This window comes from Misgurnus anguillicaudatus, chromosome 19 (genome assembly GCF_027580225.2).
Source record: "Misgurnus anguillicaudatus chromosome 19, ASM2758022v2, whole genome shotgun sequence".
NCBI lineage: Eukaryota > Metazoa > Chordata > Actinopteri > Cypriniformes > Cobitidae > Misgurnus > Misgurnus anguillicaudatus.
Genome location: NC_073355.2, coordinates 51278666 through 51301440, shown reverse-complemented (window position 1 = coordinate 51301440; position 22775 = coordinate 51278666). Strand labels below are relative to the sequence as shown.

Below are 22775 nucleotides of genomic sequence, written 5' to 3'. Positions count from 1 at the left end.
ACAGGTTTTCCATTTAATAACATTCAATGCAGTATATATTTTCTTTAAATGTTTATTTGTGAGTGTGTTTTGCAGTTTAAAAGTAATTCATAAACAATTCATGTGCTATAAGTAAACAGACTGCATGCATAAAAATGATTCTCTAGACTAATTAGTATTGGAAGACATGATTCAAAGATTAATAAAAGAACTCAGGTCCTTATTAAAAACTCTGGTCTAGTGTATAAGGTTGGACGACCATATCAACTTTGTATGAATGGGGCTCCTCAAATTCCTCAGAATAATTCCTCAAAATATCTTCAATCATGTTCATCAGAACAAAGAAATTTGTAACAACATTTTTGGGTGAACTTTAAATATAATGGTCTGAGAGTCACCAAATGCAGTATATTTTATTTCATGACTAAAAACAACTTCAACTTGATTACGCTTTAAAGTTGTTTTATAAATTTGTGGGTACCCTTAAAAAGCATTCGATAGTTCACACCGGAGAAAGACCGTTCATGTGTCATCTGTGTGGGAAGAGTTTCACAGTTGAATTTACCCATAGGATACACATGAGAATTCACACTGGAGAGAAACCATTCACTTGTCATCTGTGTGGAAAGAGTTTTATATGTTTAAGTGACCTTACGAGACACACAAGAATTCACACCGGAGAAAAACCGCACGCATGCCATGACTGTGGAAAGAGTTTTACAACTGCAGGTAACTTAAAGAAACACATGAGAGTTCACACCGGAGAGAAACTTCATGCATGTCTTCAGTGTGGAAAATATTTCAGTAGTAAATGCACTCTTAAGAGACACATGATAACCCACACTTGAGAGAAACCCATTGGCTGTTGGGGCTGCAAAGCTCATGTGTGTTTTGAGTGTGAAATTACATGCAAAAATTCGTACTCAAGAGATCTTTTGTGTTTCGATTGTGAAAACAGTTCTGATGTGTCAAGCATTACTTTATTATTGCGCTTAAGGTCATTTGGGGGTCTATATGACCCCAGACCCTCTTCAAATAGTCAAAAACATATGCAGTGTTAATTTTTTATTTAGTTATTCCATCACTGTTTCTATTTACATCAGATCATTTTAGAAATGTTTTTTTCTTGATTATTAATTACATGTGAAGTGATGATGACCCCAGTATAATAAAAAGTTATTACTGTATGACCACCAAAAGGATTTGATTCTTATTGAATCTGTTCGGCACACAGAACACTGTTATCTTAGCATTTATAGTTGTGTTTAAAAAAATAGCATTGTACTAATAAAAGTGAATAAAGTGCTAAACATGTTTATTTACTTATTTAACACTGTTAAAAATGTCTGTAGAAATTACAGTATTATTGGAAGATGTTTGCCAGTAACTTACTGTAGATTTAAGTTTAGGTTATTTACTGGCAACAGTTTGTTCAAAGTTAAATGAACATTAACTATAAACAAGTCTTTGTCTTTACAGAATAAAACTATAAAATAAGGTCATCATGCAAAGCATTCTGGTAACCAAAATCTGAAGGAAAAAACTGAAAAAGGTTTACACCGTGTTCCAAATTATTATGAACATGCCATTTTTGTTGATTTTTCCAATACAGTCAGTAAGTTTACAAATTTTATTTTACCCTCAACATGAACATTTTTAGAAAATAATTTGATTTTTTAAGATAATGCATATTCTTTCCCAGAAAGATATTTTTTTCATACCCATATTGTACTACAACTTGCTTAATCATTTGGAACAGCATATTTTGCATATTTTTCAAAGTATAGATTGTCTTTTAACATTTTAATTTCATTTACATAGAATAACATCCACACTGTCAACTGTTGAGGGTAAAATAAAATTTGTAAACTTACTGACTGTATTGGAAAAATCAACAAAAATGTCATGTTCATAATAATTTGGAACGCAGTGTGCTCTTTCCCCATTTAATAGTTATACGTTTTTATCTGCTTAGAAAATCACCATATTTTATTATGTGTCACCATACTTACTTGTTTAACTATCATATAACAGTCTTTAAATAGGGAAAACATGCAAGTGTTTTCTGGCTTCTAAATTCATCCCTGTTTGGATCCTAATGAATAAATGGTGCTAGGCTAAATGCTAACATTCACGAGGCATTGTACATCGATTAAGGGAATCATTAAGAAAAGAGAGGTATGTATTAATTTGTCTAAATTGAGGGAAAAACATAGTAGGCCTAAATAGTTTCACTTAATTCAGTATTCAGTGATTTCTTAAGCTATCATGTAAATTTACTCACAAAGCAAATGTAAGCCTGATGTAAATATTTGTAATTTTCTATATTTACTAAAGATGAATGTATGATAAAATGTTTTATTTTGTATGTATAGCAACTTTCCTATATTAGAGTTTTTATTGTGATGTGCATGTGAAAAATGTGTCTAAAATCATTTTGGGTTGTTGAATGTTAGGTGATTGTTAAAAACTTTGTTTTGCATTGGCCAAAAGAGACTTTAATCCAATCAAATTTTCCTAGGTAGAGTTTGCTTTAACATAAGGTAACATAAGGGAGAAATTATGAATGGATAAAAGTAGTGTACAGGAAAACAAAGTAAGAGAACATTTAGGAAATGTTATTAAAAAACGTATATAAGTAAGTATATATTTTTGTATGTGTGTATTTGGGTTCATGTGGTTTTATTTATTTATTTGTATAATCGAGAAGTAATCTGGGAGTAAGGAAAACTGAAAGTATCATCAGATCCACGCTCCGGAGCAGAGGGGGCGCTAATGCGCCTTTAAACTGGATGCCAACCGCCGTTATAAGAGAAGAAGAAGAGACGAGACGAGGGAAATTTATGAGGAGAAAAGACGTGATTTTCGCGTTTCTTGGAGGATTTAAAAACGAAAATCTTGCCTGCAATCAGAAGTACTGCCCGCATTTTTACCGCGAGGAGGTGACTCGTTATTACTTCGGACTGTTTCAGGTAAGTTTGTAGAATAGGGGCTACACAAATGTTTGTGATTTTTTTAAATAGGATGATGCTTGTAAAATGCAGGTGTAAAGTACTAAGTACTGTTGCAAAGGATGTACTTTGTGTTTTTCTTTTACTGTATTATAACGTCATACTTTTAAACCCACTACATTTCTTACACTTTGATATAGTAGTACAGTTACTTGAGTAGTGAGTAAAAGTACTTCATTACTTTAAATCTCTGGTAAAATTAAAAAAAATTTGATCGATAAGGACCATAGTCACTGATCAACAGCCGTAGTACACGAAATAGCTGTGAAGAATATTGGCTGTGCGATTCAGAATAGTTATCGCCCACGTATTATAAGTGTTTATATGCATTTATCGGTGCACCCCTAATGTTGTGTATATAAATACAAAGATGCCTACGTGAACCTCAACATTCAATTTACCTTAATGTTTTAAGTGTCTATTGGAATATACACCCCATCATCCTTCTTTTGTTCCACTCCAGAGTCTTCATGTCTTGATGAGCACAGACGTGATACACTTTCACTAAAAAAACCTTATGCCTAATATATAGAATACAGCTAATTTAATGGTGGTCACACAGACATTATAACACATTACATTAAGTTACACATGAATCACGTAAACGTTTGCATCCCTTTATCTTAAAAAACCTACAGGAACCGTTCTTGGAATGTTCTCTTTTAGTTATTTTTAATATAACCTACAGAGAACATTCTTATTTACTTTCCAAAAAAACTAACCAAATGTGAACCATGTGTGAACAATAGGGGAACGTTCTGTGTTTGCTGGGCTGTGTCATTGCGCATTAAACAAAACTGTGAATAAAAACACAAACTTTACGATAGGTCTAGAGTTAAGTGAGCGCTTTTATTCCTGCTTTTGTTCAAAACGGTCACATCCTAATGGCGAAAGCACACCCTGGCTTGGATCGATAAAAGTACAATGAGTGCATTTACATGCACAGTCTTACGCCGATTATGCTTAATAAACTGATAATGTGTGGTGTCATGTAAACGCGTAAAACGGTTTCCTTTATCGGGAAAAGCCCATAAACGGCGCAAAAACCGATCGGCACAGGTAGTTTTTTGCTCATTACGCCGATTTCGTGTGGCATGTAAACACCTTAACCGGCTTTCTAACAGTTTTGTCCATTTGCGCATTTCTCCTGGTATGAAAGATTAACGTCACATGTGGAAAATGGGGCAAAGTAACGCATAAAAGTCTCCGCTCTACTAAAGCAGTTGGCAGAGAAACTGTTAAAATAGAAGCTCATGTTACCTTTACAGGTTCTGCAGACACGAGAAGAGATACAACAGTACAGCTTAAGACAGATATGCAGTTGGCTTTTTGATCAACTGTTATGTACTATAGGTGGTGATGTCACTGCCTGCGAGAAAACTGATAATTCTTCAAGTCCCATGTAAAGGCAGTTTTTCTGCATAGCCGGCTTATTGATTTACATGTAAACGCATGAAAACAGTTTTCTATAATACAGATTTTTGATAGTTATCCGCTTATTCTGTGCATGTAAACGTACTCATTGTGAGTGCTTCTGGGGGAGTAGGGAGGAGGAAATCTAAGCGCTTGCTCAAGGATTAGGGGGAGACGTTCATTTTCGTTTTTTTTATTTTGGCCTGAAACCGAATGCCATTTTCTGCCGGAATTTTTTGTCTGCTGAAATTTCGGTGCACCCCTACCTCTATGAATGTTTTACTGACAAAGCCTCTCTAAAATCTCCAGCCACACCCATAAAGTGATTGAGACCTTCAGTGAAGCTCCTCCTACAACAATCCACCAATAAATGCTGGAGTCAAACACACAGAGAAATCACTCCATGTGTGACAACTGAAATCTTCATGACATAATGTTGATGCTGGTGAAAGAGGAGCTTGAGAAGATGACAGATCCACAACCATGCAGAATAAAGGATGAAGATACTGAGAAACAAATAGGTTGGTGTCTATTTTCAATCTTTATTATTGATGGTTGAGGAATAATTATAAAAACATTGAGGAACATGAGGGGAAAATAAACTAAAATCCATGAGATGATAACTTTCTGCTTCTATAATAGATTCAGTAGAATTAGATTGAAACATCAGGTAAAGAGTTTTATCCAAAGCAACCTTCAGTGGATTGAATGACTGTGATCTCCATGCAATGTTCTACTACAGTTAAACTACAAGAGCAGATATTAACAATAGAAATGACATAATGTACTTCACATAAATATTACATGACATGTTGCTTTTGTCATTGAATCTCAAAAGTGTTTTGTCACTCTGGTTTATCATTTTTAACTATTTACTGTCTTCATTTTAGATTTGATAGAAGTGAAAGAGGAGAGTCAAGCTGAAGTGGATGAGAAACATCAGATTGTAAAAATAAATCATAATGTTTCACAGAAAGAAACTCTGAAGACAGAAGACATAAAGTGTGAAAATAGTTTCAGTGAAGATGAACGCCCTGAAGATCACAAGAGGACTCACAGTGAGGAGAAACCTTTCACATGTCAACAGTGTGGAAAGAGTTTTAGAGATAAAAGTAAACTTGAGGCTCACCTGAGAATTCACGCTGAAGAAACACCACATGTGTGCCATGAGTGTGGAAACAGTTTTACATCTGTAGGTAACCTTAAGAGACATTTGAAAATTCACACTGCAGAGAAACCTTACACCTGTCATCTGTGTGGAAAGCGTTTCGCTGTTGAATCTAGCCTTAAGAAACACATGAGAATTCACACCGGAGAAAAACCCTACATGTGTCAACAGTGTGGAAAGAGTTTTAAAACTTCAAGTGACCTTACGAGACACACAAGAATTCACAGTGGAGAGAAACCACACACGTGCCATGAGTGTGGAAGCAGTTTTACAACTGCAAGTAACCTTAAGAAACACATGAGAGTTCACACTGAAGAGAAACCTTACACGTGTCAACATTGTGGTAAGAGTTTTAGAGATAAAGGTAACCTTAAGAAACACATGAGAGTTCACACCGGAGAGAAACCTTACACTTGTCATCAATGTGGAAAGAGTTTTTCACTAAACATTACCCTTAAGATACACACAAGGATTCACACTGGAGAGAAACCGTTCACGTGCCTTGAGTGTAAAAAAAGTTTCAGAAGTAAAATTAACCTTAAAACACACATGACAATTCACAGTGAAGAGAAACCTCACTCATGTCTTCAGTGTGGAAAGAGTTTCAGAAGTCAAGGCGCTCTTAAGAAACACATGAAAATTCACACTGGAGAGAAACGTCATGCGTGTCTTCATTGTAAAAAGTTTCACAAGTGAAGGCACTCTTTAGAGACACATGATAGTGTACACCGGAGAGAAAGCATTCACATGCCATCACCGTGGAAAGAGTTTCAGAAGAAAAACTGACCTTAGTTTACACATGAGACTTCACACTGGAGAGAAACCGTTTGTCCTCAGTGTTTTATGTTGGAATCAAGTCTTAGAAATCACCAGCGCTTACATTCTGAAGAAAAGACATTCAACTCTTCTGTGCAGTTATGAGTTTATTATGACATTGAATCAGAAGATCCACACGAGTGGTCATGAGTGGACTTTCAGATGTAAAGCTGTAGTTGTGAACTGCTTGTGGAAAGAGTTTTTGGCCGCAGGGGCTGCTGTGTGTGGACTTGAAATTACATCCAAAATTCACACTCAAGAGATGTTATGTGTTTCAATTGTGAAAACAGTTCTGATGTGTCAAGCATTACTTTATTACTGAGCTTCTGTTTCATGTTCGTTTGGTGTCTATTTCCTAGACCCTCTTCAAATAGTTAAAAACCAGCCCAGTCTCACGAAATTTTGTTATATAGTCAAGTAGTTTTTTGATTCTTTTTTAATGATGATATCACGAATTTCCGTGTTTTTTCGTGACCGTGCGGCGAATTCCTGTTTTCGTGTGATTATCACGTATTGGTTACCGTTACTCAACTGTATTGTCCTATTTTTTTTTACCACTGTCGCTTCGGTTCAGGGTTAGATTTACATAAAATGACATCCCTACCCAAACCCAACTCTAACACCAGGTGACATATAAAAAATAAATCAGAAAAAATAGTATAAACCAATATATAAAGTGACATCCTAATGCAAGCACCAAATCTAACCCTAAACCGAAGCAACAATGGTTTAAAAATATGAAAAAGCAGTTGAGTAACCAATGCATGATAATCACACGAAAACAGGAATTCGTTGTGCGATCACGAATAAAAGAATCAAAAAATTATGTGACTATATCACGAAACCTCATGACACTGGGTAGCTAAAAACATATGCAGTGTTATTTTTTTATTCAGATATTATATGACTGTTTCTATTTACATCAGATCATTTTACAAATGTTTTCCTTGATTATCGTTTACATGTGATGCTGACCCCAGTAATAAAAGTTATAACTGTATGACCACTAAAATGCTTGTCATATGCTTTGAATCTGTTCAGCACACAACACTGTTATCTTAGCATTAATAGTTGAGTTCAAAAAATAGCAGTGCACTTAAAGGAATAGTCTACTCATTTTCAATATTAAAATATGTTATTACCTTAACTAAGAAGAGTTGATAAATCCCTCTATCATCTGTGTGCGTGCACGTAAGCGCTGGAGCGCGCTGCGACGCTTCGATAGCATTTAGCTTAGCCCCATGCATTCAATGCTACCATTTAGAGATAAAGTTAGAAGTGACCAAACACATCAACGTTTTTCCTATTTAAGACGAGTAGTTATACGAGCAAGTTTGGTGGTACAAAATAAAACGTAGCGCTTTTCTAAGCGGATTTAAAAGAGGAACTATATTTTATGGCGTAATAGCACTTTTGGGAGTACTTCGACTCACCTGAAAAGTCAGCTCCCCTTCTCACTCTCATATTGGGAGAGGGAGGGTGTTACTGTGCCGAGTCGAAGTACTCCCAAAAGTGCTATTACGCCATAACATATAGTTCATGCTTTGCGTGATGCTGTTATTTTAGTTTTATTTTGTAAAGACAAAGACTTGGTAATGTTTAATTGTTGTTGATAACTGCTGCACATCTGTGACAAATCAAGTCAACCAACTTTCAGCCCAGGATTCAAAGTGCCTATCAATGTTTTTCTTCAGAAACTGCATTTTTTTATGTCACCCTAAAAGTTTTTAATGGGGTAGAGATCAGGGGATTGAGCTGGACACTCCATTACCTCAATAATTTGAGTTTGGAACCAAGATTTGGCCTCCTTGCTTGGGTGTTTGGGGTTGTTGACTTGTTGGACGTGTCGCTGGTGATAGTATGCAATATGGCCCAGCTTGTCAAGGAACTACGGCTTTGTGTATTGAATGCTGCTGATGGCAATTTACTACTAATCAAGGAACTGGATTTACCGGCAAGACTTACAGATAAATAATTACACATTCTGCACTTAAATATAATATAAATATGTTATGTTACAAATAATAAAAAACTAACTAAATATAATCAACTTGGACTTACTTTAGTAATTTAGAAGTAATTGCATTTTTTTATCTTGATCTTCTTTTTATATAGGGATATTTTTAGTGTATCTGACATAAACTGGACAGATTAAATACTGAAAAACATACCTCTATGAATGTTTTACTGATAAAGCTTTTTTAAATCTCCAGCCACACCCATAGAGTGATTGAGACCTTCAGTGAAGCTTCTCCTACAACAATCCACCAATAAATGCTGGAGTCAAACACACAGAGAAATCACTCCATGTGTGACAACTGAAATCGTCATGACATAATGTTGATGTTGGTGAAAGAGGAGCTTGAGAAGATGACAGATCCACAACCATGCAGAATAAAGAATGAAGATACTGAGAAACAAATAGGTTGGTGGATATTTTTCAATCTTCATCTTTGATGGTTGAGGAATAATACAAAATAAATTCATTTTCTCTAGCCTATGTACAGGTGCTGGTCATATATTTAGAATATTATTACACACAGACTGATATATTTCAAATGGTTTTTTTTTTCTTTTAATTTTGATGATTATAATTGACAACTAAGAAAAATCCCAAATTCAGTATCTCAAAAAAAGTGAATATTGTGAAAAGGTTCAATATTGAAGACAACTGGTGCCACACTCTAATCAGCTAATTAACTCAAAAGGTTACACAATCATGGGGATGACTGCTGACTAGACCGTTGTCCAAAAGACGACCATGGACACCTTGGAGAGAAAGACACAAAAGGTCATTGCTAAAGAGGCTGGCTGCTCACAGAGCTCTGTGTCCAAGCACATTAATAGAGAGGCGAAGGGAAGGAAAATATGTTGTAGAAAAAAGTGTGCAATAGGGATAATCGCACCCTGGAGAGGATTGTGAAATAAAACCTATTCAAAAATGTGGGGGAGATCAACAGAGAGTGGACTGCAGCTGGAAAACAGTTCGGTTCGCTTGTATTGGTTCGAAGAGTGGGTGTCGCATGGTTTGACGCATGCGCAGTGTAGCCTTGTGCCCGTAAGTTACCACGAGGCCTTGTATACTTTCGTCTGGCTCCACAGTGCAAGCCTCATTTTGGGGAGGTGTTTATACTGGATGCACAGACTGGGTGCCGGTGTAATGAGACGTCATGCTCGGCTAGATTCGCCGGGAACTCGTGCTTCTTAGGTTGCGGAGCCGTGTGCAAAGTTACAAAAGTTGACGTACACACCGCCAAGAGAAATGGGGTCTTGTGCACTTAACGCACACTACCGCCCACTCAGTGTTGGTGTAATTTTTGCTGCGCGTACCCTCACGCTTGTTTCTAGAGTGTTAACGATTAAAAGAAAAAACAACCGTACATAAACCGTGACCATAAATCTGTGATACGAACCGAACCGTGGACTTTGTGAACTGTGCCACTCCTAATAACGTGACATGTTGTTTTTGTACATTCAGTTGTTTTATCACTACTGATTTGTCATTTCTAACAGTTCACTGTGTTGATTTTAGATATGATGGAAGTGAATAAGGAGAGTCAAGCTGAAGTGAATGAAGCAGATGAGAAACTTCATACAAAACCTAATGTTTCACAAAAAGGAACTCTGAGAAAAGAAAACAAAAAGAGTGGAAATAGATTTTCAGGAGCAAGCCAAGTTAAATATCACACCGGAGAGAAAGCATTTACATGTCATCGGTGTGGAACAAACCTCACCAGTTCATCAGGAATCAAGAGGCACATGAAAATTCACACTGGAGAGAAACCATTCGCATGTCATCTGTGTGATAAAAGTTTTACAGAATCAACTGAACTTAAGAGACACATGAGAATTCACACTAGAGAGAAACCTTTCAAATGTAGCCAGTGTGAAAAAAGTTTTTCAGAAGCAAACAACCTGAAAAGACACACGAGAACTCACACTGGAGAAAAACCATTCACATGTAAACTGTGTGAAAAGAGTTTTACAACCAATGGTAACCTTAATGAACACATCAAAACTCACACCGGAGAGAAGCCATTTATGTGTCAACAGTGTGGAAATACTTTTTTAGGTGTAAGCCACCTGAAAAGTCACATGAGAATTCACACTGGAGAGAAACCATACAACTGTAAACTGTGTGAAAAGAGTTTTACCAGGGTTGGTAACCTTAATGAACACATGAAAACTCACACTGGAGAGAAACCATTCACATGCCAGGAGTGTGGAAAGAGTTTTTCAGGAACAACCCACCTGAAAAGACATATGAGAATACACACTGGAGAGAAACCATACAAATGTAAACTGTGTGGTAAGAGTTTTACCACGGGTGGTAACCTTAATGAACACACAAAAGTTCACACTGGAGAGAAACTCATGTGTCAACAGTGTGGAAATACTTTTTCAGGAACAAGCCATCTGAAAAGACACATGAGAGTTCACACTGGAGAGAAACCTTTCACATGCCAAGAGTCTGGAAAGTGATTTTCTACCTTAAAGAACACATGAAAGTTCACACCTGAGAGAAATCTGCATGTCAACAGTGTGAAAAAGAGTTTCTTAACTACAAGCAACCTTAAAGGAATAGTTCGGCCAAAAATTATATTTACTCACCCCGAAACGCACATGTCCATCATTTTCAGACGAACACATTTTCAGATATTTTAGAAAATGTTTTAGATCTTTCAGTTAATCAAATGTGAAGTTATGGGGTCCACGTCTTTTACATCCAAAAAATGTGCATCCATCCTTCACAAAACAAACCCAAACAACTCCAGGATGATAAACAAAGGTCTTCTGAGGGTAATCCGTGCGGTGTTGTTGTAGAAATATCCATATTTAAAACTTTATAAACTAAAATAACTAGCTTCCGGCAATGCAGATCTTGATACAGAATACGGATTCTTTTTTATAAAAACACGTTTTGTAAGTAGTTTCTCCATCACACTCCCCCTCAATCCATTGTTCTACAAAAACGTCACTTTGATCTTTAGATGATAGCTCTGGATTGACTGGAGACCAAAAATGTAGAAAGTTAACATTTACTGAGATTGAAATCTGCTTTTTGTTGATTTTCTTTAAAGGTTGAAAAAATCACCCAACAATGTTAACAGAGCGGTCATGAAATGTTTTTATTTCAGTCACATCAGTGTTAATAGAGCTGTTGATAAACCTCATTATTCCAGACTGATAGTTCTCATTTACACCCAATTCATCACATTGATTTCCTAGATCTCATGTAAATTTACTCACAAAGCAAATGTTTGTTATTTAAATAAGGCATGCAGTGTAAAGTACTGTTGCTTTTAAAAGGACATTTTCAAACTTGTGTTTTTCTTTTACTTTACTATATTATAAAGCATAATATCATACTTTTGAAATCCATTTCATATATTTTGCTATATTACAGGTACTTGAGTAGTGAGTAAACATAGCCTACTTCATTACTTTATACCTCTGATCAAATTTTAAAACACAACTTTCAAATATTAAAGTTTAAAACACAGAATTCAGGTACACTGTACAAAGTGTTTCTGTGCCTTAGTAGATTTAACAAAAATAAAATGAGTAAAATGTGTTAAAAAAAATTAAATTCTTATTTTTTAATCAAAATATGAGTTAAAATAACATAATAATTTGAATAATTTGAGCAATTCTAAATGAACACATCATTGAGTAAATTTAACTTCATTCATCATGTATAATCCACTTAAATTTGTAAGAAGGAAATTAACTTAATAATTTTGTGTTTAAACTAATGATTTTATTATTAAACATAACTAAGGCAGTGGACTCGTAGTTCCCAGCATGCTTTGCATGGGACTGCATTTGGAGAGTATAATTTGAATTTTAACTCTATTTAATGTGTTTTTAACTAAAAAGAAAGACTTGTTAGTGTTTAATGTTCATTTATCTTCGAGATTTGGAAGAGTTTCTGTTTCGTCTTTTGAGTTTTGTAGTTACCATTGTGAAGTATGTTGCGCTTTAAAGCTGCCCAAACGAAACAGAGTGGGTGCGTCGATTGAATAAACGTTTCGTGCCCTCATCTAATGGAATAAAAGAACAACAACAACCCATAAATAATATAATAATAATAAAATGAATTATTAAATCAGAAGACATTAACTAGTATTTTTTTATTTAAATGTTACCTATTTTAATTAAGTCTGTGCTGATATTTTTTACATCGGTTGTACTGAATTTATTTGTCTTTTTCTTAAAATGCTACTTAATATTTTCACATTCATTGAGATCAATATTAATCCATATTAAGTTGTCCTTACTCAAAATATCAGTTAGTTCAATAAACTTACAAAAAGTAGTTGGAAAATGTTAATTTTATTGAGTTAGATCCAAGTAACAGTTTTTACAGTGTACAGAACAAGTTAGTTATCTGGAACTGAGAGTCCACAAGTATATTTTAAGTGCTCAGAAATATAATTTAAGTATTACATGACTAAAAACTGCATAAACTTAATTGCACTTTAAAGTTTTTCTATATAACGGTGTATCAATGCATTGTCATTCATTTTTGGTGTCTTTCTAAGAATTTTTACATGTAGCAGATGAATATTTTCTCTTTTTTGCACTTAAACTCTTAAGTATAATTTAAAAAAAATATGTCTTGACTATAGGATGCGTTTGGTTTTTTATAGTGTATCTGACTTAAACCAAAGAACTGGACAGATTAAATCCTGAAACAGATTCCTCTATGAATGTTTTACTGACAAAGCCTCTCCAAAATTTCCAGCCACACCCATAAAGTGAAAGTGACTGAGTGATTAAATTAAGCTCCTCCTACAACAATTCACCAATAAATGCTGGAAATCTTCATGACATAATGTTGATGCTGTTGAAAGAGGAGCTTGAGAAGATGACAGATCCACAACCATGCAGAATAAAGGATGAAGATACTGAGGAACAAATAGGTTGGTGGCTATTTTTCATTTTTATTATTCATGGTTGGGGAATGATAAAGATTGAATTCAGTGAATTAAGCGGTAGAGAAATAGATTTTATAATAGTCCATCTATATTTCAATATCTATCTCTATATATTTTATAAAATTGTTTCCGTCTTCATTAAACAATCAAAATATTATCTGAATGATACAAAATGGACTAAACACTAAACTTTTAAAAGTATTTAGCACAAAATTATTTGTAAAAAAGACTATTCGAGTTTTATTCAGTATTTAAACAAATGCACAAAATCTGAAAAAGCTCAGAGGAAATAAAATACTACATTATTTTTTGACACTTAATTGGTACTGTTTTAACAACTGACACTGTTTATTTCAGTAAAGGACACTGAAGCTGATGAGAAACACCAGAATGTAAAAAGAAACCAGAAAGGAACTCGGAGAACAGGGGACATGAAGTATGAAAAGAGTTTTAGGAAAGTTGGACGCCCTGTGGGTCACAAGAAACCTCAACATGGAGAGAAACAATTCGCATGTCATCTCTGTGGGAAGAATTTCAGTTGTGAACTAAACCGTAGAATACACATGACAATTCACACTGGAGAGAAACCTTACGCCTGTAATCAGTGTGAAAAGCGTTATCGAACCAAAGCAGCGCTTGTACGGCACACAAGCCTTCACACCGGAGAGAAACCATTCACGTGTCATCTGTGTGGGATAAGTTTTAGGGATAAATATACCCTTAAGGCACACACAAGAATTCACACTGGAGAGAAACCATTCGCATGTCATCTGTGTGAAAAGAGTTACAGTCATAACTATCTCCTTAAAGCACACATACGAACTCACACCGGAGAGAAACCATTCACGTGTCATCTGTGTGGGATGAATTTCAGTAGTAAACAATGCCTTAGAAGACACATGATCATTCACACCGGAGAGAAAATGTACACGTGTCATCTGTGTAGCATGAGTTTCAGGGATAAATATCTCCTTACGTCACACATAAGAATTCACACCGGAGAGAAACCATTCACGTGTCATCTGTGTGGGAACGGTTTCAGGGATACATATATCCTTAAGTCACACATGATAACTCACACTGGAGAGAAACCATTCGCATGTCTTCAGTGTGAAAAGAGATTTCCAACTTCTTGTCAACTCAAGTCACACATGAGAGTTCATGCTGAAGAGAAACCATTTGCATGCCTTTACTGTGAAAAGTCTTATGTAACAAAAACACTGCTTGAACAGCACATGAAAAGACACACTGGAGAGAAATCGTTCGCTTGTGATCAGTGTGAAAACAGTTTTTCAAATTCAGCTACCCTTAAGAGGCATTTGAGCACTCACACTGGAGAGAAACCATAAGTGTGCCAAAAGTGTTAAAAGAGTTTATCATGGAAAACAAACTTCAGAAATCAAAGGTGCATTCATACTGGAGAGGAGCCAAAAAGCTGATCCGTGCAGTAGTTTCTACATCCATTTATGAATTAAATTTTCTGTCTTTTAAATATCATACTTTGTTTTTATTTGTAGTAAATGCATGATTAATTTTATAAGGCCAGTGACTGAAATGTCCAATATATCAATAAAAATGTAGAAATTCACAGTAGAATCACAATAAATGTGTACTGTAATTAAAATCATTTTGTAAGAGCGATGTCTACTTGGCAAGTAAACAAATGGAATAAAATTTGTGAACATTAATATGGTTTCTTGTTAGTATTTCACACAACAACTTCTGCATTCTGGCAACATGTCTTTATTAAATAAAACCTCATCTGCAACGTTTTGGAAAGAAGATGAATGTGTTTGTTCTTATAGTAGTGCAGATTAGACAGAGGAATTTACTTCAAACGGCAGATATATGCAAGCAACAGTTCCCAAATAAAACCAGCAGGATAAAATCACTTCAGAACAAACTAAATGCACCTCGTCTATTTGATGTCTTCACCTAAAAATTAACTTGTAAAAAGAATTCACAAAGAGTAAGAGTTTTTAAGTGCATTTAATTACATAATAACCAAAGAAGAAGAAAGCCTAAAAGCAATTACAATTGACTATATGTATGACGTTTCAATCAATAACTGTAAAAAATGATTATCAGTTATACAATGTTATACATCATATTATAAACCATACATACACTGTACACTGAAAAAAAAGAATAAGCTGGATTTCCTAAAAATATGTAAATATAGTGCGTTTTTGCATCAAGTTGTGGAATTTTAAGCGATTTAAGTTTAAAATGTGCTTTTTTTAGGCAATTGCTTAAAATTTCATGTAAAACTTACTTAAAAAAGTGGACGCAAAAATGATGCACTTTATTTTTAAGTAAATCAGTAAAGTAGGCTATACAAGTCCACTGCCTAGTTAGTTATATTTGCTAAAATAATTCTATTTTAGAATTTAGTAGTTTTAACACAAAATTATTAAATTAATTTTCTTCTTACAAATTGTACTTTTTAGTTGATTTTACTTAATATTGTACCGAGCCCCCAAGGTGACATTGGAGCAAAAACATATCTAAAGTTTAGCTTCATGTGCTCACGTGAAACATTCTTGTGCTCACACAAACCCTTCATGTTCAGAATTTTTGAAAAAAGTTTAGTTTTTTGTGTAGTTTCGCGTGTGCACGTGAAACTATTGTGCGCGAACTTAAAACTATCACGTGAATGCGAAACTAAACTTTATTAAATTTTTAATAAATAGTTTGTTACATTAAAAAATAAACGGAACCTCGAAAGAGTCTCTTTGGTGTTGGAGAGCAAATAAACCTTAACTGTTACTTGCAAATGTTTTCCTGCATAAAAAGTTTTGTGTGAAGCTGTATTTCCCTACACTGAAAAAACATTTATTCAATTTCCTCAATTTTTTAAGGCAAGTGGTCGCAATCCGTTTATTTAAGCTTTAAACAAAAACAAAGAATAGAAAAACAGAACAAAATCAAAAACTTTTGTTTAAATGTAGCTTAAATAAATTGATTGCAAACACTTACCTTAAAAATTTTTAGTTAATTGAATGAATATTTTTTCAGTGTATGAGGAAAAGAGTTTATTAATAACTTAATATTGCTTTTTTAATATTTAGCCCTCTACAGCACAGCGTTGCCCTCAGGCAACATACTACCTTTTTGAGCCTCACACCGACACTTTAAATTTTTTATTTAAAAAATATATGTATATGTAACGAGATAAAAGATACTCAGTCTGTATATGTGTTTCATATGAGTAAATCCTGCAGTAATGGGATATTGTTGCTGACTTGCTGCATGGGGGCGCTATAGCCCAGTGAGGGTAAAACAAATCTGCAGCAGAGCTAGAGAGAAATGCTGTGGGTGAGTTGTGTTTGTTTGGCTCCACACTAAAATTAAAAAAAAATTATTTATATTGATGATTAGACATTGTTTAACATGGATTAGCAATGTAGAGGTAACACTGATCACTTTAAGTGTTTTGGTTTGTATAAATTAATTTTGGTGTTGATGCAAACTGTGATCTTTCCATGTGTTCCCTGTCTCCATGTGCTTTCTAATGGGGTGTATTTTGATTAGGTCTGGGATCAAAAGCACAACTTAGTATTTCTCTTTTCACTGCTATGCTCTGTGTGCAGGTAATCCATTTTACATCTAAAAATGTATTCTTTTTATTTAGTTATTTTATATCATGTTGTTAACTTGGTGTTAAATACAAACTATGGGATGTTAAACAAATCTCTCTAAAAATATTTCTTTCTTTAATTCATGTTTAATGTTTTTGAGATGTTTTCAATGCTGATAAATGTTTACTAACATTAAATGCAGCAGAGCTAGAGAGAAATGCTGTGGGTCTGGGATCAAAAGCCCAACTCAATATTTCTCTTTTCACTGCTATGCTCTGTGTGCAGAAAGTGCAAGAAATGAAATACACATCATCCATGTCCAGAGAGTGAGTGTCTTGATATGAAGGGTGAAACAAGTTGGGCTCAATAAGGCCAAGGTCACATATAATATCACCTGACATGTCTCTCCAATTAAATGAGGGGCTGGAGTGGTTGTGACCTTTTGTTTGGGGGTGGAGCAGTGCTTTTTGGAAGCAAAGCCACATGGGATGCAGTGCCACCAATTGCCAGGATAAATATTAGTGATGCAAAGTCTGATTCATTTTCGCGAACCGGCTCTTTTCGGACAGTTCGGCTCATTGAACCGGTTCAAAAAGCCGATTCACCGGTTCCTGACGTCATCAAGAAATGACATTACTATACGCATGTATTGTATCAATGAAACATTCAAATAAAGTCGTTTGTGTCAACACATTAAAACATTTAGATAAAAAGTTGTTTTTGTGAAGGCATAGCTGATTTTTTGCCTTTCATTCACAAGTTAGTAATGTTTGTGGTCACAGTTTAAGTCGCGGATCATAAATAATTAATAAATCGTAAAAAAAATTGACAAACCTACAACTTGAATAAGATTCCTAAAAGACACTGATGCACAATTACGGATATGTGTAAGTATAAATAATAAATAAACTTGTGTGTTAAACTCACTGGTCTTCCTTAAACAACTACAATATGATTTGCATGCAAAATAAATAGTATCATAACTAAAGCTTTCTAATAAAACAAGCATATCAAGAAACTAATAAAACAAAAAACTTTGCGCATCAGGCTCGTTCAAATCCTCGGTGATTCACACGCAGTGTCAGCAACTCATCCGTCAGAATCGTCGGCAATCCTCGCCTCGGCAATCATCGACAAACTTCGTTCGGTTCTTTATGAGTCCGACGTGCTATTTCGACTGTGCGTCCTGCGTCATCAACCCGGAACCTATGCCCAAAACTAAAGTTCGATTCAGTTCGATTTGCGAACCGGCTCGACCGGTTACTTCCTGAGAACAGGCTCAAAAGAACGATTCGTTCAAGAACCTAACATCACTAATAAATATCACTTTTTAACATGTTTAAATTTAAATAATTTTACAGAAAAAAATATGTGTATGTGCATCAGTATGTAAAGAAGTATGTTTGATTGTCTGAAGACTTTCTTTGTTTTTATTTTCATACTTAGACCGTGTTTTTTGTTTGTTGCCCCAGGGCAACGTTGTGCTATAAGGGTACTAAAACACCAAGGTTTTTTATCTGATAAGATATGCATTAGAAAGTTTAACTCTAACAAACATCAATCACAAATTATTCCACTTAATCACAAACATGACTAATTAATTTTATGGGCAACATTGTGCAGTTAGACCACTTTTATTCAGGCAAAATCATCCCAAAATGATGCATAACACACATAAAAACACGCACACAAACACATACACACATTTGTTGGTTTATATGTTTATATGTAAATGTGGAAAACATTTACACATGCAGTGTTAGTTACAATTAGTAGTGTGCATGTTTGGCTATAATCATTTGTGATTGATGTTTTTTTTTCTAATGCATATATTTATCATATACAGGGTTCCCACGCCTAAGTTAACGTCAAATTCAAGGACCTTTCAAGGACTTTCCAGGTCCAATACCCTCAAATTCAGAGACTAAATGTAGGGACATATTTCAAGGGAACTCGCGTGTCACTGGTACGCCTCCAGGTGTAAGTGCGTCTGAATGTGTATATCAAATTCAACCAATGGTGAAGCTTAACGACAAAGACAGGGTGATGCGGGAGCCAGGAAGTATATCTCTATCTGAAATATTGCCAAAGACGGCGTTACAGGGACGCAGGAAGTATTGCAAGGGAGACGCAGCGTCTCGTTCCCTTCTCAGGGAACAATATTTACATACGTAACCTGAGACGTTTTCATTTTTTCAAACACAACTATGCAAAAAAGCATTTTGGTATGAATCAACATTCGCATACAGAAGATATACGCATTTAAAGTGAACAGTTTAACACGTGTGGTTAAAAGGCTAGAAATTTATGATATTATCCTACACTACACAGGGAATAAAATGGATTTTTTTACCAGAAATCTTCTTGCATAAAATAGATTCAATGACCTGTATCTATGTATGTATATTTTCAAAAACTTCCCAGGGCCTTGAATTTTTCCTCCCAGATTCACAAACTTTCAAGGATGGGAAACCTGCATATAAAAAACCTTGGTGTTTTTGTACCATTGTAGCACAATGTTGCCCTGAGGCAACTAAATAAATTCTGAGTCAGGGGTGGTGGGAGGATAATTGTAGGATGGATATTTTATCAGTGACCCCCAAGCTCCCAAAAGTAAGGTGAAATATTTTTTCCCCAAAAAATAAAAAGTAAAAAGTTTTCTGTGTGTGCTCAGAACAAAATTGAATAATGTTCTTGTATCTTCTCCATGTGTTATACAGTAGAGCTCTTTTATGTTTTTCATTGATCCAATCTGCTTTAATCAACTAAACAAAAGGCAGAGATTTATCCAACAACTATTAGCAGTGAAAATACACCCATCAGTGTTAATAGAGCTGTTAACCTTCTGCTGATTATATTGAAATGTAATAGAGCTGTTGATAACATCATTATTCCAGACTGATAGTCCCATTTACACCCAATTCATTACAGTGATTTCCTAAAGAAGTTGGTGGGTAAATCTTAAAGGTATATTGTTTTTCTGGGTTGCACTGTAACTGTAACATATGTTCATGCTTTGTTATGAAGAAAAACATTATTTTCATATATTTTACATACAGTATATTTCACATTTATTCTACACTGCTATTTCCATCCACCTGAAAACAGACTGTTGAATTTCCCTGTTCAATTAAATCCCTTCAATACCCAAGTGCCCAACTAAGAAACACTTATCGACACAATGATGACTTACTTTATTGACCAAATTTACAGCCGTTCTTTAGAAGTTAAACTTATCATCCTCTGCAAGCAAGTTGTAATTTTAGTTTTCAATAAGAGAGGATGATAATGTTCATTCAACTCTGGGGTTTTCATCTATTGCATTTAATATTTTGGCTTTCTTCATTATTTTAGTATTACTTTCTCCAGAAAAAGAGTGATAAAAATAAATTAAAGACATTAAAATGATTTGACACAAAATGACTCAGCAGGTGTTCATCATTATTTCTTGATCTCATTAACTTCAACACTGATTCAGGGTTTAACACTGGGGATTTTACTGTGTATTTGTGCTTGTAAGAGCGGGGATCTCATCAGCTCAGCTGGACACAAGTTAAAAATCGTTTGACACTGTCCCTATCCCTGTGGTCTCCCATGGATTTAAATTGTTTAACATGTAAAACAAAAAATGTGTCCCAGCACTAATCAATCTTCGCATATTATGAGGGTCAAAGTTAGAAATAAACACATTTATGGAATACTCCACTTTCATAAAAATACTGATATTTTACTCACCCCCATGTCACCCAAGAAGTAAACAGTTGAGGTCCAATAATAACATGGAGAAAAATCCTGTAATGTTTTCCTCAAAAAACTTAATTGAGTCTTGACTGAACAAAGAAAGACATCTTGGATGAAAGTGGAGTAATCATTTTAGAAAGAAACCCATTATCTGTCATAAATGAAACCAAAAATGGTCTCTTCTTTCATCTCTAGAGTGAAAGTGATTGAGATCTTCAGCGAAGCTCCTCCTACAACAATCCACCAATAAATGCTGGAGTCAAACACAGAGAGAAATCACTCCATGTGTGACAACTAAAATCTTCATGACATAATGTTGATGCTGGTGAAAGAGGAGCTTGAGAAGATGACAGATCCACAACCATGCAGAATAAAGAATGAAGATACTGAGGAACAAATAGGTTGGTGTCTATTTTTAAAGGTCACATTCTTTGTGTGTTTTTGAAACTTTGATTGTGTTTACAGTGCGCAGTATAACATTTGTTCATGTTTTACATGTAAAAAACATGTTATTTTTTACACAATTTACTTATCTGTATAGAGCTGTCCTAAAAACGAGCCGATGTCTTTCTTGTTCTATATGTCCCTCCTTCAGAAATACGTATCGCATTCTGATTGTGTAGTTTGTTTAGTGTGTTGTGATTCGATAGCAGCTTAGCTTGCCATTAGCTTAGCTGGTGACTGACATATTCCTGTGGGCGGAGACGCGGAGTTTAATCAAAAAACTGTTTTAGTGACATCATTAAAGCAGGAAGTAGAAGGCTGTAGTCCAAACTGGCCGTTCGCTGTAGGATTTGAAAGGCAAATTCTGTTAAAGAAAAAGTATGGCTTAGAACTATACTCTCATTTTGGCGAAATAATCAAGGACTTTGGCCAGCAGCCATATCACCCTGGGTGCGTTCCACCCCAGTTTTAGACACGCACTCGCAAACTTCCATAAACAATTCCGCTTGGGGGAATCCCTGTCGCCATTTTGAAGTGCGTTCCACTTCGAGAAGTGGACGAGGGAAGTTTATATGGACAGACCCTCGCTCCCTCGATTTTTACCGAGGTAGCGAGTCGACTTCATACTTCATACTTCAGGGAGGTCCATATCCCACAATGCATCACGAATGTGACGTCACTTCAGCAACTCGCGCTTTGCCCATGGAGGGGGGCGGTCTCCACTTTCAATGTTATCAAGGGCTTAGGGCGATCCATTTGAACCCACTTCAAGTGTTCCAGCAGTAGTGGGCATTCGTACAACGTAAGCAATGACGTACATCCGAGTGAACGAGACTGAGGGAAGTTAGTGAGGGAAGGTCATAAAAAACAAACTGGAACGCAGGGCTTGTAGCCCAAGACAGCTTGCCCACTGAAGCTAAGCAGGGCTGAGCCTGGTCAGTACTTGGATGGGAGACCACCTAGGAAAACGAGGTTGCTGATGGTAGAGGTGTTAGTAAGACCAGCAGGGGGTTCTCACCCTGTGGTCTGTGTGGGTCCTAACACCCCAGTATACTGACAGGGACACTATAATGGTAAAAAGCATCGTCCTTCGGATGAGATGTTAAACTGAGGTCTTGACTTATTAAAAATCCCAGGATGCATTTTAAAAAAAAGAGTAGGGGTGTGCCCCGGCATCCTGGCCAAACTTGCCTGTTGGTCTCCTAATCATCCCCTCATACTAATTGGCTGCTACCCAGTCTCACAAGGTTTTGTGATAGTCACGTAATTTTTTATTCTTTTTTCATGATATTATCACGGATTTCCGCGTTTTTTTCGTGATCGTATAACAAATTCCGGTTTTCGTGTGATTATCATGTTTTGGTTACTCAACTGCTTTTTCCTATTTTTAAACCATTGTTGCTTCGGTTTAGGGTTAGATTTGGTGCTTGCATTAGGACAAAACAGTTGAGTAACCAATACGTGATAATCACACGAAAACAGAAATTGGTTATACACTGCAAAAAAAATCCGTAGAAATTGCAGCTGGGTCGCCGGCAACCCACCGCAGATTCAAATCCATGTTCCCCACTGGCAACATTTTGTTCAAAGTCAAATGAACATCAAACATCCACAAGTCTTCGTCTTTACAGAGCAAAACTAAAAAAACAGCATTAAGCTAAACACTCTGGGGAAAAAATCT

General features: G+C 35.5%; 2 protein-coding genes, 1 long non-coding RNA gene and 1 pseudogene across 6 annotated transcripts in view; all 4 read left to right on the top strand.

The window, feature by feature from the left end:
• The first annotated feature begins 2728 nt into the window (after positions 1-2728).
• Positions 2729-11498, top strand: LOC129422699 (uncharacterized). 3 transcript variants are annotated; one of them, XM_055178788.2, is made up of 3 exons: positions 2729-2951; positions 8601-8812; positions 9920-11498. In XM_055178788.2, the coding sequence occupies exons 2-3, from the start codon at positions 8725-8727 to the stop codon at positions 10867-10869; spliced, it is 1038 nt and encodes a 345-aa protein (XP_055034763.2). In that variant the 5' UTR covers positions 2729-2951; positions 8601-8724; the 3' UTR covers positions 10870-11498. The 3 variants fall into 3 exon arrangements, with proteins under 3 accessions (XP_055034763.2, XP_055034741.2, XP_073712700.1); XM_055178766.2 differs by lacking the exons at positions 2729-2951; positions 8601-8812; positions 9920-11498 and adding exons at positions 4787-4924; positions 5294-6606; XM_073856599.1 differs by lacking the exons at positions 2729-2951; positions 8601-8812 and adding an exon at positions 4792-4924.
• LOC129422715 (uncharacterized) overlaps positions 4793-22775 on the top strand; it is a 25126-nt pseudogene continuing 7143 nt past the window's right edge.
• On the top strand, positions 16395-17696 carry LOC141350796 (uncharacterized). Its single transcript, XR_012358911.1, has 3 exons — positions 16395-16646; positions 16863-16921; positions 17070-17696. It is a non-coding gene; the product is annotated as an uncharacterized lncRNA (long non-coding RNA).
• Positions 20558-22775, top strand: part of LOC129423115 (uncharacterized) — a 15345-nt gene continuing 13127 nt past the window's right edge. Inside the window, exon 1 of one of the 2 annotated variants that reach the window (XM_073856585.1) lies at positions 20558-21051. In XM_073856585.1, the coding sequence (XP_073712686.1) occupies positions 20964-21051 (88 nt within the window). In that variant the 5' untranslated portion in view covers positions 20558-20963. The remainder of the gene's footprint in view (positions 21052-22775) is intronic. The other variant, XR_012358903.1, reaches the window with a different exon arrangement.

Excerpts from the sequence above, each read along its gene's own strand:
- LOC129422699 (XM_055178766.2), top strand. The coding sequence starts at position 4,837 with ATGTTGATGCTGGTGAAAGAGGAGCTTGAGAAGATGACAGATCCACAA. Across the intron at positions 4,925-5,293 it reads AGATACTGAGAAACAAATAG|ATTTGATAGAAGTGAAAGAG; the intron begins GTTGGTGTCTAT and ends TCTTCATTTTAG.